The following is a 14,341-nucleotide window of genomic DNA, read 5'->3' on the forward strand; positions in this document are numbered from 1 at the left end:
CTCCAAGAAGTTAAACTAGGCAAGTACTGGAGAAAAAGAAATGCTCTTCCTTTTGTATTAAACACAATCAGTGAAATAGCCACAGGGAGCACTTGCCTCCCCCCCTCCCATCTTTTGCTCAGACCCTCCAAAATTAGCCATCTCTTTGCTGTTGTTGGCAGGGATTTCAAAGCCCCGCCATTTGAAAACGGTGGCCAGATCTCTCCAAGTTTTGTAGCTGGCAGAAGTATCTCTGAGCTACTGCCATGCATGCTTGGTTTTCATATTGGTGGCAGTAGCAATTCAGGGATTACTACTGTTAGTTGCAAAGCTTTCAGAGTTCTGGCTACCAGGCCAGAGGAGGAGATGTTCAGCTAGCGGAGCTTGGGGATCTCTTTCTTTGTACCATTGTCCACCATTTCGCTCTTTCTCCTCTCTGTTCCCAGTTTGGCATGACCGCCCTTTCTTTAGCCCCTCCATGAGTGTCTTAAAGCAGCACCTGTGGTTCAGCATCTTTTCCGCAAATCCCTCACCTTTCCTAGTGTAGCTTTAGCACATTTCTCCTCACATGGGGATGAAGACATGGTAACAAGTCTGATGCGCTGCCTGCAGCAACTTTGGAGCTTTCCTTCTGCCATGTTCTACTCCCTTCTGATGGAACTTCCTGTTTCCGCCTGGGCAGAACACAGACTATGGAGATCCCATAGAACTGTGGAACCTAGAGCAGCTGCCCTGTTTACTCCTTCTAATGCAGACCCTGCTTTCAAATTGAGCATTATGAAACTGTGATCTGTTCAGATGAAGTTGAAGAGTTTTTAAAAAGGCCAAAGACTGAAGAAAAATGAAAAAAAAACAACCCCAGTTACATTTTTCTGTACCAGTATTGGGGTATCATTACTTGCCTTCAGGTTCATGGAGTGCAAAGGCATGAGATCAAATCTGAGAAATAAAATGAGGAAAGCCTTTGGTCCTCTTAGTACAATAAGCTATAGGACAAACACATTTGACTGTTCTCATCCTATTGTCTTTGAAATCAGGTGGTGAAATTTTAGCTCATGTGCATTACATGCTATTTAACATGATGTATATTGAAGTAATGATATGTAGAACCGTGCCGTGTTACAGTGATCTTGCCAAAGTGAGCACAGCCATTTTAACCCACACTTATCTGAATAATTTAGGTGGAAAGTCCTACTCTACAAAATTGGAAAGCTCACTCTTGGGTAGTAGGGTTGACGAAAAGGTTAACAGCTAAACAGAAGGGTAAAATTTAATGAAGAATGGGATATAACTGAGGAGGATATTGAGTGAATGGGAAGGAAAGGGGTAAGAATACTGTCAATGGATCAGATAGAGAGAATGGTGGGTAGGGAGTTGGGGGGGGTCTATGGGTCCATGGAGGGGGGAGGTTCTGAAGGAATAGTAGAACATCCACAGAGCATATTTAAACAAATTTTTAAAAAATCTAAGAGAATTATTACTTTTGTTGGGAGAGAAAGGAAGGAACTGAGGGGATGGAACCTTGCGAAGGTGTATGGGGAGAGAAAAATGGGATGCTCTTATAAAGTATGTATTCTTGGGGATCAGAAGTTGTATAGCTACCATTGAGATTTTAATAATGTGTTTAGAAGGTCATTTTTTTGCTCCTTTCTTTTAGACTGCGTCCCTCAGATTCGCAACAGCGAATACGTGTCTGGAGAATGTTCCAGAGCCTTCTTTTGACTTACAGTCGACTTCGAGAAGAAGACCAAAGTTTTGCAGTTGAGGTAAGACCATTCTTTTAGTCATCGATGATTAGGTTTCTAGTGTGAAGTTGATTAGTGATAAAGAGTAATAAATTCATGCAAAGTTTAGCATCAATTTGGGATAGCCTCTTTCAGGTATATCTAGCTGAATACATTATAGATTTATGACCAAACAATATGTGAAAGCTGTTGCAAGGCTGTTGTATGATTGGAGTTGTAGCCTGAACATTGGCGTACCAAGGTTGGGTGGGGGAGGGCAATCCATCCCAGGTACAGTAAGCTTGGGGGTCTGAAGTTCGCCTGTGTGTGGCTGTTGACTCCATTGACCCCCGACCCCTCTGACGTTAACTTTCTGTTCTGAGGCGAGGGACCAACAGAGCCAACAGCTGCAGGCAGTGGTGTGCGCTGGCCAGAGGAGGGGATGGTCCACCCCAGGTTTCTGCCCAGCCAAGTACACCACTGAGCCTGAGCACCATCTTTATTGTCGCCACACCGTCTCTCTGATTTTCCAAAATAGCCCAAGGCAACATTAGCAGATAGCAGGTTTAAGTGGTAAGGAACCAGCCAAAGCAGAAACACCAATAAATTCTGCTTTCCTTTATAAATATAGTGTGCTGGTATAGAATTACCCCCTTAGTGCACATTAATTTGTTCATTAAACAATTTAGTAAATGAACCGCAAGGGCTTATGTACCGTATGATGAAAACTTTACCAGATTGGCCATATTTTCTGTAGAAAAAATGGCATGGAAGAGGGTGGGTAAGAGTTTTAATTACATCATACAAGTATGTCAGTGGCCCTTTCAGAAATTTTGCAGTACAAATGCAGCCTTCCGAATAGTTCGCTGGTTGCGATATTTGCTTCAGAACTGGTTATTGGTCTGCAGTGAATTTCTTGCACTAGAGAAGACTGTTGATTCCCAGAGGAAAGATGACTTGGTAGACCTCTGCTTTTATTTATTCTAACTATTTATACAACTCCCTAATGGGGCCTGGTCACTCACAGTGAACATTAGTATGTGTTCAGTGCACTGTCCTTTCAATAAATAGATCCCTATGTATCTGGGAATGTATTTATATCTTTGTAAGAACTTACTATATCTAGGAGTGGAGGAGTACTCTAATGGTTAGTGCAGTGACCTGGAAACCAGAGGAACTGGGTTTGATTCCCACAGCACCTCTTTGTGACTTTGGGTAAGTCACCTAACCCTTCATTGCCCTAGGTACAAAATAAGTACCTCTATATAATATGTAAACTGCTTGGATTGTAACCACAGAAAAGTGGTATCTCAAATTCCATCCCCTTTCCCTTTATTATAGTTCCAATCTATCATCTTCGGCTTTTACCAGTTTTATTGGGGAGGAGTTGTTTTGACCCAACAATTTGGCTGATTCTTTTCATTTTCATTCATTAATAAACCACCTCCCCAATCTTTACAAACAGTTAAAAGCAGTGGAAAAACATTCCAAGTCAAATTGAAATGGGTGAAAGGTTCAGCACTACAAACCATCATTTGCAACAATCCAGGTATTTCTCCTATATTTTTTTATCACCTTCTATATATAATTAATCCACTCATTGCATTAACAGTCATCTGCAGTCATGGGCTTCAAACCTGACCAAGATGACTATGATTTTGTCTCCCACAACATTCCCATCCTCATCCTGTCTAGACAGCAGAGGACCTGTGCTAAGGTGTGACCTTCTGTGGAGCAGTGTATACCACTGGGCCCAGTGGTGTAGCCATGGGTGGGCTCAGACCCACCCATTTGCTGAAGACAATAATGTGGTTGGTGAGGATTCCTAAGCCCTGCCAGGTAAAACCTCTTGATGTACCTCCCCACTGCATACTTTTTTTAATGCCACTTTGCTGGCAGCAAACAGTGACTGATGCAAGCTGCTCAACGCCGGCTCACAGTCTTCCCTCTAACAAACTTTCTGTTTCCGCATTGGCGGGCCTATGTCAGAGGGAAGGCTGTGAACTGGCACCAAGCAGCTTACATTGGTCATTTTTCACTGCCACTCAAGTGACGTTTAAAAGGTACATGGATGAAGAAGGGGGGAGGAAAGGGAGTTGAAAGCCTGGATTGCTTGCAGGAGGTGGGGAGTTGATGGGGTGAGGGAGTTGAGTTGAGAGTCCAGATCACCTGCTATGCATGGGGGAGAAAAGCCAGTCAGAGAGCTGTGGGTGGGGTTCCTTTGCCCAGGCCCACCCCAAATTGGGTTTCTGCCTATGCCACTGACTGGGCCTACTCACAGATTTATAATTTTTTTTTCTGAAAACAAGTTTTGTTTGTTGGTTTATATATAAATAAATAGTTTTTCGATTTGTAATCACCTTTATGAAAGGTTTCACCCAAAGTGGCAGAGAAACTGACTTTTCCTACTGACATGACTACATAACCATACACTAGCAGGCGCCTTGTGATTGAGCCAAGAATACCTGCTGGAAATACCGTCCTTCGGAGACATCAAATACAAAAGCGTTAGGACAAGAATGTTCTCGGTGATGGCTCCAATATGGAGGAACTCTCTACCAAAGGAGCTAAAACTAGAAAAGGACATTGGAAGATTCAAGAAAGGGATAAAGACCATCCTTTTCACAGACTACTGTAACTAATAATGCAACAATAGAGGAAATAGCTAGCAATTCCCTACTAGGATGACGATAGGGTAAACACAAAAGATATACCCAAAATGCTGAGAATATGATAACTAGAATATGATAACTAGAATTAACAGAGGTGTGTAAATCTATGATGAACATAATACACGATACTGGTATTAAGTGCTTAAGTAGGTAGGTTTTGGAATGAACATAGGGCAAGATACTGGTATTATGTGTGTATATACATAGGATGGGCATGTTAATCATCACAGAAACACTCAAACTCTGTTTTGTACAACTATTACAGAAGCTCATATAAACCGCTCTGAATTGACTCCCCAGCCATTTGTAGTGGTATAGAAGTGTTCAATAAACAAGCCCAGTATAAGGGCTAGTGCTCTGTGGAAAAATTCAGTACTTTTTTCTACCTTTTAGTTGTGTGAGCTGGGCTAGCAATCAGCTGTGTGGGCTCTGCCAAACATTGCAGCCTTTGCCTAATGACCTCATTCCAAGGGTTATGCTTTATGGATTTGACCTGGTAGAGCACGGAACTTTGCAGCCCCAACTCATTGCCCATGGGTGATAACATGGTGAGCGTTCAGCTCAGTCCCCACAGGACCCCCTGCAGGTCTGTGGAAGCCGGCGGCAGAGCATAACTTCCAGCTAGCTCCCTCTGTCTGCGGTGTGATGGGCCATTTCTGACTTCAGAAACAGCCTAGAGAGGGCATTTTCCCAGTATCGCACAAAGCTGCTTCTGCCTTGGTATCGAGACCTGCAATCCAATGACTTTGGTGGGTAGGGCAGATGTGTTAGATCCTACATAAGCACAATCCAGTATCACAGCTCTAAATAATTTAAATTATTCAATAAATAAATAAACAATTTATTCATTGTGTAAAGTGCTCAGACCCTACAACCAACTTTGTTCAGTGTTATCACTCAACTATGGAACATAAGAACATAAAAATTTCCATACTGGGACAAACCAAAGGTCCATCAAGCCCAGTATCCTGTTTCCAACAGTGGCCAACCCAGGTTCCTACTGCAGATAGGAATGGGAATCAGTGGTCCTTCACCTGCCTTAGGATATCCCAAACTCATATTGGCTTCTGCAAGTTGTATTTCTCATTAAGCAGATATTAGTGTAGTTGAGGATATGTTGAAACCCTCAGCTCAGTGTGTGGTGGCAGCTAAGAAAGCGAAAAGGATGTTAGGAATTATCAGGAAAGGAATAATAATAATAACTTTATTTTTCTATACCGCCATAGTCAGACGACTTCTAGGTGGTTCACATCGAAGAAGGCTGGACATTCAGCGAATTACAAATGCATGAGGGGAAAGTTACAGAAGAAAAAAGGGTTGTAAGGGGAGAGAAAGTGAGAGGGGTGGGAATTGCATGAGCGAGTGCTTCGGGATTGTAGGGGGAAAAAGCATAGTGAGCATAGATTGGTCTTTTTAGGTGATGAATTTGTCAAACAGAGTGGTTTTGATTGATTTTCGGAATGCGTTATAGGTCTGTCTGGTTTTGTTTATGTAGTTTCCCAGCCAGGATTGTTGTCTGTTAGCTTGGAACATGAAGGTTCTATCAAGGAAGGATTTGTATTTACAGCCAGTGATTTTAGGATAGGCAAAGATATTTTTGTTTCTGGTTGTTCGTGTGGGCTTGTGCAGAGTGAAGTGTGTTTGCAGGTAGGAAGGTGCTAGGCCCCAGATTTGTTTGAAGCAGATGCATGCGAATTTGAACTGTATTCGCGCTTCCATTGGTAGCCAGTGCAGTTTTTTTGTAGTAAGGGCTAATGTGGTCTTGTTTTCTCAGTCCGAAGATTAAGCAAACTGCAGTGTTTTGTACTAATCCCAGATTCTTTATTGTTTTTGTGGGATACCCAGGTAGACGATGTTGCAGTAGTCCAGGGTGGATAGGATCAGTGATTGCACCAGTAACCTGAAGGATGTTGTGTCAAAGTATTTTTTAATAGTCCTTAGCTTCCATAGTGTATAAAAGCATTTCTTCACTGTTAAGTTTGTGTGGTCAGCCATGTTCAAGTGCGTATCTAGTGTGATACCCAGAATTTTTATGGTTTTGGAAATCGGATATTCGTGGTCATTTATTTTAAATGATGTTCTCGTTATTTTGTCGTTGGGGCTTGCCAAGAAGACTTTTGTTTTCTCTGTGTTTAGTTTCAGTTTGAAGTTGGTGGTCCATTTTTCGATTTCTATCATTGTGTGTAAAAGGTTGTCTATAATTTCAGGTGAGATGTCATTTAAGGGGATTAGGATGGAGATGTCGACTGCATATATGTAGTGTTTTAAGTTTAATTTTTGTAGTCGGTGACCTAAGGATGCTATGTAGATGTTGAATAATGTAGGTGATAGAGGGGAGCCTTGGGGTACCCCTGACGGGTTTTTCCATGGGTTGGAGTGATTTCCATTGCTGGCTACATGGTAGGATCTGTTTGTTAGGAATTCTTGGAACCATTTCTATACCTTTCCCGAGATTCCCATTACATCAAGGCACAGTAGCATGATTTTGTAGTCTACTAGGTCGAACGCACTGCTAAGGTCTAATTGCAGAATCAGTGCGCTTTTACCTTTGCTGAAGAGATCATAGAGGTGGTTTAGTATGGAGGCTATGACCGTTTCTGTGCTATATCCTTTCCTGAAATCTGGTTGATGTTTGCTGAGGATGTTAAATTTGTCTAGGTAGTTTACTAGTTGGAGGTTGACCAATCCTTCCTGTAGTTTTGTGAAGAGGGGAATGCTTGCTATGGGTCTGTAGTTGGATGTCAGTGCTGTAGAGGTTTTCTGATCTTTGGGGATTGGTGTAATCAGTATGTGACCCATCTCTTTCCGTTTGTAAGGGCCGTTGTTAGCCAAGTGAATAGTTCCATTTTGAATTCTGATGGGGCAGTTGCCATGATTTTTGGGGGACATTCGTCGAGTAGGCAGTTTGATTTGTTGTATTTGTTGAATAAATTTAGGAACTGATGCCAATTTGGGAATTTGAAGTGGTCCCAGATCATGTCTACTCTGGTATTCTGGTCGTGGGGTTCGAGATAGTGGAGGATATCGTTTGTGGGTGAGGGTAGAGTTGCTCTTAGTTCTGTTATTTTGTTTTTAAAAAAGTTGGCTAGGGCTTGGGCAGATGGGGTGCTCTCATTGTCCTTTTTCAGGATTCTTGTTGTGTCTGTTAGTGTTTTTACTAGTTTCAATAATTCTTTGCTGTTTATTTTTTCTGTACCTATTTTTTGTGCGTTTTTCTCTGATCAAATTTTTGTATGTTTTCAGTTTTTGTTTCCAGGTTGTCTTATCTATTTCTTTGTTCGTTTTTTTCCAGATTCTCTCCAGCTTTCTTAGTTCCTGTTTATTGGTTATTAATTCTGAGTCAAACCATTCATTTGGTGGTCTATCTTTCTTTTTGTATGTTTGGTAAGGAGCTATTTGGTCTAAGAGTTCTTTACTGAACTTTTTCCATCTTGTAGGGAATTCCTGTAGTTTATTGGTTATAGGGCGAAGCTCATAGTCGGCCCAGAATTCAGTTGGGTTTATAGTACTACAGCTGGTTATTGTTTTTGCCTGTGTAAGTGGAAATTACCACTAGAAAACAAAGGAAAACAAAAATGAAAATGCTGTAATGCCTTTGTATCACTCTATGGTATGCCACATCTTAAGTACTATGTGCAATTCTGGTCACTATATTTTAAAAAAAAAAAAAAAAAAGATATAGCAGAAATAGAAAAGGTATAGTGAAGGGTGACAAAAATAATGAAAGAGATGGGACAACTTCCCTATAAGGAAAGGCTAATGCGGCTAAGCCTCTTAAGCATGGAGAAGAGATGGCTCAAGGGAGATATAATAGAAGTCTATAAAATACTGAGTGGTGTAGAAAGGGTAGATATGAATTGTTTGTTTACTCTTTCCAAAAATACTAGGACTAGCAGATCTAAATAGTAGATCTAAATAGTAGATCTAAAACAAACTGGAAGACTAGGTGTCCAAATGGCAGATAAAATTTAATGTGAACAAATGCAAAGTGATTCACATTGGGAAGAATAATCCAAATCATAGTACTCAAGAAAAAGATCTGGGTGTCATCATGGACAATACTCTGAAACCTTCCACCCAATGTGCGGCGGTGGCCAAGAAAGCAAACAAGATGCTAGGAATTATTAGAAAAGGGCTGGTAAACAAGACTAAGAATGTTATAATGCCTCTGTATCGCTCAGTGGTGCGACCTTACCTTGAGTATGGCATTCAGTTCTGGTCTCCTTATCTCAAAAAAGATATAGCGGCACTAGAAAAGGTTCAAAGAAGAGCAACCAAGATGATAAAGGGGATGGAACTCCTTGTGAATGAGGAAAGACTAAAGAGGTTATGGCTCTTCAGCTTGAAAAAGAGATGGTTGAAGGGAGATATGGATCAATTTTTTACTGCATCAAGATTTACAAAGATTAGGGGACAGTTGATGAAGTTACAGAGTTAAAAACAATAGAAAGAAATATTTTTTTCACTCGCAGAATAGTTAAGCCCTGGAATGTGTTGCCAGAGGATGTGGTGAGAGCAGTTAATGTAGCTGGTTTTAAAAAAGGTTTGGACTCCTCTCTAGAAGCTTCCTTCTATATGCTTCTTGTTTGCGACTAGTCATGTCCTTGGATTTATTTTATGACTGTCTTCTTGTATTCCATTCTGAGCTTTTTGGGAGGATGGGATAAAAATTCAAATAAGTAAAGTAGGTCCTGGAGCAAATGTCCATAGACTGCTGTTGAGACAGACATGGGGGAAGCCACTGCTTGCCCTGTATTGATTGCATGGAATGCTGCTACTATTTGGGGTTTTGCCACCTACGTGTGAGTTGGATTGGCCTCCATGAAGATGGGATACTGGGCTAGATAGACCATTGGTTTGACCCAATAAGGCTATTCTTATGTGCTTAGAATATTTCTTCACACAACGTGTAATTAAACTCTGGAATTCATTGCCGGAGAATAGGGTAAAATCAGTATAGCAGGGTTAAAAAAAAAAAAAGGTTTGGATAATTTTCCTAAAATCAAAAGTCCATAAGCCATTATTGAGATGGCTTGGAGAAATCCACTTCTTATTCCTAGGATAAGTAGCATAAAATCTGTTTTAGTACTTGGGATATTGCCAGGTACTTGTGACCTGTGTTGACAATTGTTGGAAACAGGATACTAGGCTTGATGGACCTTCAGTTTGTCCCAGTATGGCAATTTGTATGTTTTTATGGATGGAGTCGGATGGGGTCCCAAGGTGCTGGATTGGCTGTATCCTCTCCGTCGTGAGGCAGTGAAAAGGTTTTGGGGGTTTCCCAAAATGGACATTCTGGTCATGGTTGTAACTATCATCCCTTGGGATTTCACTTTGAAAGAAATGTACAAGAATTAGGTGGAACAGCAGCAGCTCAAGCTAGCTGCCACCTCCACTATGGCGGGCTTTCAAACCACTATTTTGTACTACTTACAACAGCTGCTGAAGTCCCAAAGGTGAAGGCAGCCTTCTTTGTGGAAGTCCTCTAATATGTGTTGTGAATAACCTTGTTTTGGTGGTCTCAATCATGGTAGTCCAGAGGTGGCTTTGGCTTTCCCACTCAGTGGCGGACAGTGTCTTCAAGTAAACATTTGCACCAAATTCCCTTCAAGGGTCATTTGCTTTTAGGAAGGACTTGGAGAAACTGGCTCTCTGAGTTGTTGTGCCAGATAGTGTTTCAGCATACCATCTCAGTTAAGCCCTGCCCTGCCTGTCTGTACTAGGGGGGGGCGGAGATAGGTAACAGTCTGGACTTACTTCAGAACCCAGCAGGTCCTGCAAGCTGGGTCCTTTTTTGGCCCTAGGAGAACAGGTCTTTGGCTCTTCTGGAGGCTCTAAGAGTGCTCATTTAAGGTGTGTTGGGCTCCTCACTGGCTCAGAAATAGACCAGGATTGTCCTCTTCAGTTGTGAGTGAGTCTAGATCACCTCGGACCAATGGGTCCTCAGGTTGACTAGAGTTTGCTCATCCAGCCACACTGCCTTTGTTGACTTGCTCTATAGTGCAGCTGCAAAGTGCCAAGCCATCTCAGTCACTCTCCAGCAAATGCTGGATATGGGCACAGTGAAACCAATGCCATCTTCAAAACAAAGATAAGGTCGCAACTCTATTTACGAGTATCTTATGGTCCCAAAGAAAGATAGCTTCTCTCTCTGGTAGTGTTTTAAAAAAAAAAAGGTAGCAAGAAGACATAGGGCAACCTATTGACTTTAATTTTGGCTACACTGGATTTATGGAGCATGGGTGTAGTATATGGGACCTTCTACTTCTTTGGCAGAGGCATACTTGAGTTTTTAACAGAGCACTGACGCGTATACCGGTGATATCACTGGGATAAGTCAGTTTCTCTGTCTCAATCTACTGGTAGGAAGGGGATGCAACTTAATCAAATGGACTGGTTCATCGAGACTAAAGAAAAGGAAATAAACAGGTATGACTAAATTTCACCATGTTCAGTTCCCGCATTGGGATGGATAAGGCTGGAGATGCAGCATTCACAGCCCCTGTGGGAGTTGTGGTCATTGCTAAGTGTTGCAGCTCATGACTGGATATTTAGAGCCTATGAAGCAGGATTTTGAAAGGAGCATGCTGCACAGTTCCCAGCCTCTAGGTTATTGCTGCAGTAACCACACTAGGATTTCCTATAATTGAGGTTGAGGGGGGAATTCAAAGGTTGTTATGAATGAAGGGCACCAGGGTCCTGGTTCTGGATAAACTGGAAGGAAAGAGATAGGGGGATCACCTAAGCTAAGTGTTTATAAAGCAGAACAGGGAAAGAGAAATGTGTGTCTGGTATGTATTGTCATCTCTATACCCTAGAAGGGGGGACCTTCCATTGGTTGTGCACTCACAAGAGAGAACTCTTCTCCCCTGAAGTGATTTTGAAGACTTTTTATGGACTTTTCTCCTTTCTTAAGCATGAGGGCCCTAAAGAAACATAGAAACATGATGGCAGATAAAGGCCAAATAGCCCATCTAGTCTGCCCATCCGCATTAACCATTATCTCTTTCTCTCTCCGAGAGATCCCATGTGCCTATCCAAGGCCCTTTTGAATTCAGGCATAGAAACATGATGGCAGATAAAGGCCAAATGGCCCAACTTGAAATTGCCCTGAGAACTTGCAGATGCCAGGTTTTTTATGCTGCAGTTTGATGTAAGAGGCAAATCCTATTGCCACAACACTCCAGGTCTCAAAGTTAAAAATAAAAAGGGACTTCACAAACCTCTAGAGAATTAAAAACCTCTTTCTTCCAGCTCTTTCCAGATGCCGCCTCAGAATGGAAGATAGCCTAGGGCAGTGGTTCCCAACCCTGTCCTGGAGGACCACCAGACCAATCAGATTTTCCATGCATATTCATTAGGGCTATCCTGAAAACCCGATTGGCCTGGTGGACCTCCAGGACAGGGTTGGGAACCACTGGCTTAGTTCACTATGATGAGATTGTAGACTGGCAACTTCTCTAAAAGCTTCTGTGCTCCTTCATTTATTTTTTAATTTTAGCTGGTTCTATTTCCATGGACTCTGCATTAAACCAAGAAACATTTCAGGCCAGGCCTGTATTTCTGACAAACTTCATCTTGGTTCATTCTGATAATTGTACCGATCTCAGTAGATAGAATTTGGGACTAAAAATTCCACTATGAATTGAGATGTAAATTCAAAACTAGGAATGGCCAAAACATCTCCCTTCTGGAACCAGGGAACTTGGCAGTTCTGGAGAGAATTCCCAGGTATAAATATTTGTAATTACTGTAGAGTTGATGTCAGAGATTAAGAGAACTCCGTTAATTCTGCAATCACTGGAGAATAAGCACATTCTTGTCTGGTAGGAACACTTCACCTGAGTGCTTATACTATATGGTTACATAAAGTCACTGGATTCTTGTTGGTTTTTTTCTCCTTGTTTTATACCCTGTCAAAGGCAGTGGAACGACTCATTCACCCCCAGCTATCTGAGCAGTGTATTGAGTTTTTGGACCGCCAGGTTATCCAACACATCAATGGCAGTCCTGAACGAGGTGGTGAAGAAGTTATGCATGCCTTCATACTTGTCCACACCAAGCTGCTTGCATTTTTTTCCAGGTGAGACATTCATTGTTGACATGCATTGGTTGTTGCTTCTCTTTCCTCCTTCCTGGTGGAAGTAGAAACCTGAAAACAGGTGCAGTAAATACCATATTTTTCGCACTATAAGACGCACCTGACCATAAGACGTACCTAGGTTTAGAGGAGGAAAACAAGTAAAAGAATATTATTTTAATAAAATATAGCAGAATAATATTTCAACCATGTAAAGTCAACAGCGGTATTAACAACCAGCATCACTGTCATTAATAAGTGAGGAGAGACTTTAAGGTTCAAGCCCTCTTCTAGTTTTCTGTACCCTGTCCCACCTCCCTGCCCTGTACCCTGTCCCCTCACCATACTTTTTTTCACCTTTTTAAATCCTGGTGGTCCAGTGGTGTATTGGCAAGAGCGAGCTTTCTGCGCTCCTGCCCCGCGCTGAGCCCCTCCCTCACTGGACAGCTGCTCAGATCTCATGACCAGTTGCGCACAAGACAGGAGCGAGCTTTTCGCACTCCAGCCTGGGCCTACAGCTACTCCCTGAATGGCTACAGTGAATTCTTGAGAGATGTGAGGCAGCCATCCAGTGAGTGAGAGGCTCAGCGCGGGGCAGGACTGCAGAAGCTCGCTCCTGCCGATATACTGCTGGTCCACCAGGATTTAAAAAGGCAAAAAAAGGTATAAGTTTCCCTAGCAGACAGCCAGGCGCTCACCTAAATTAGCCGGGCGGAGTGCCCTACTAAAAGACACTACGGAGAATACTGCACATCATGGTCTGTGACGAAATATTTGCTCCATAAGGCGCACAGACATTTCCACTCATTTTTTTTTTGGGGGGGGGAGGGAGTGTGTCTTATGGAACGCAAAATAGGGTAAGTTTGAGTAGAAAATGTTAAGGCAGAGCATCAGAAAGGCAAAATGCCCATGACTGAGAATTGCCATTCAGCTCCCCATGTACTTCATCAAGAAATAGCTCTGATTATGGCAGGGCAGCTTGCTCATACACAAGCACAGTATATATAGAGCTGTTTACACTGAATTTACAAGGTGTTGGCAATACTCTGGGGACAGTTTTCAAAATGGTGGGCTGGGGAAGAAATTCATGGGTACTTTTACTCATGGACTTTGCACTAATTTTTCAAATGGAAAGACCTTTTTTTTTTCTTGTTAAAAATTGCCCAGGAAATGAAAACAGGAAAAGAGCCTCTGATCCACCAAGTCTAGCCAGTGAGTGGCCACCCACAAGATATGTCTTTAATCCAGGAGCCTTGCCTTTCTCATATATTTTCCATATTAGGAAGAACCCAACCAAATTTCTGCAAGCACCCTACTTTTTCCTGTAGTCAGCAATATAGTGTGCTCTTTGCCCAAATTTCTGGCTTCTGATCCTGGTGTAGCCTGTTAGACAGACCAAGTACTAGGCAGTTCTGTAGTTCTAGGCTGTCAGACAGACCTGGCCCTGTGGATGCTTGTATTACCATCGAGACATCTTACATTTCGTGTTAATCATTTTGCCAGACATTCTGGCAGCCCCCAACACTCACTACTGAAGTGGAGCTATGAACTCTTAAACATGTGCCTCTAGGTTGTACTCTCTGCAGCCTCTGCTTTCAGAATCCTCTGTGCTTTATCCCTTGCCCTCAGATTCCATTACTCTTTTAGCCTTGACACCCACCCTAGGACAGCAATCCATACTTCCAACAGCTCGGCATTGTATTTCCTTATGTTTCTCCTTAGCCTGCCTCCTCAGGCTTCATGCAATGCCCCCCTTTGATCTACTGTTTCCTTTATCTTTGCACATGTTGTCTTCTTGTTTGTTACTAATACCTTTTCAAGTACTTAAATGTCTTTATTGTATCTCCTCTGATGCAGACTCCACCCTACTCCGTATTAGTAGTCCT

At 42.2% G+C, this 14,341-nt stretch overlaps 1 protein-coding gene across 8 annotated transcripts in view; it reads left to right on the plus strand.

Moving 5' to 3' along the window:
* The window catches only part of HPS1 (HPS1 biogenesis of lysosomal organelles complex 3 subunit 1), a 108,325-nt gene that overhangs the window by 37,062 nt on the left and 56,922 nt on the right, over positions 1-14,341 (plus strand). For 6 of the 8 annotated variants that reach the window (XM_033942549.1, XM_033942548.1, XM_033942554.1 and 3 more), the window contains 2 exons: positions 1,637-1,745; positions 12,298-12,458. In XM_033942549.1, the coding sequence (XP_033798440.1) occupies positions 1,637-1,745; positions 12,298-12,458 (270 nt within the window). Of the gene's footprint in view, positions 1-1,636; positions 1,746-3,398; positions 3,543-12,297; positions 12,459-14,341 lie in introns of those variants that run through there. The other 2 variants (XM_033942551.1, XM_033942555.1) reach the window with 2 other exon arrangements.

This window comes from Geotrypetes seraphini, chromosome 4, assembly GCF_902459505.1.
Source record: "Geotrypetes seraphini chromosome 4, aGeoSer1.1, whole genome shotgun sequence".
In the NCBI taxonomy this organism is placed as follows: Eukaryota; Metazoa; Chordata; class Amphibia; order Gymnophiona; family Dermophiidae; genus Geotrypetes; species Geotrypetes seraphini.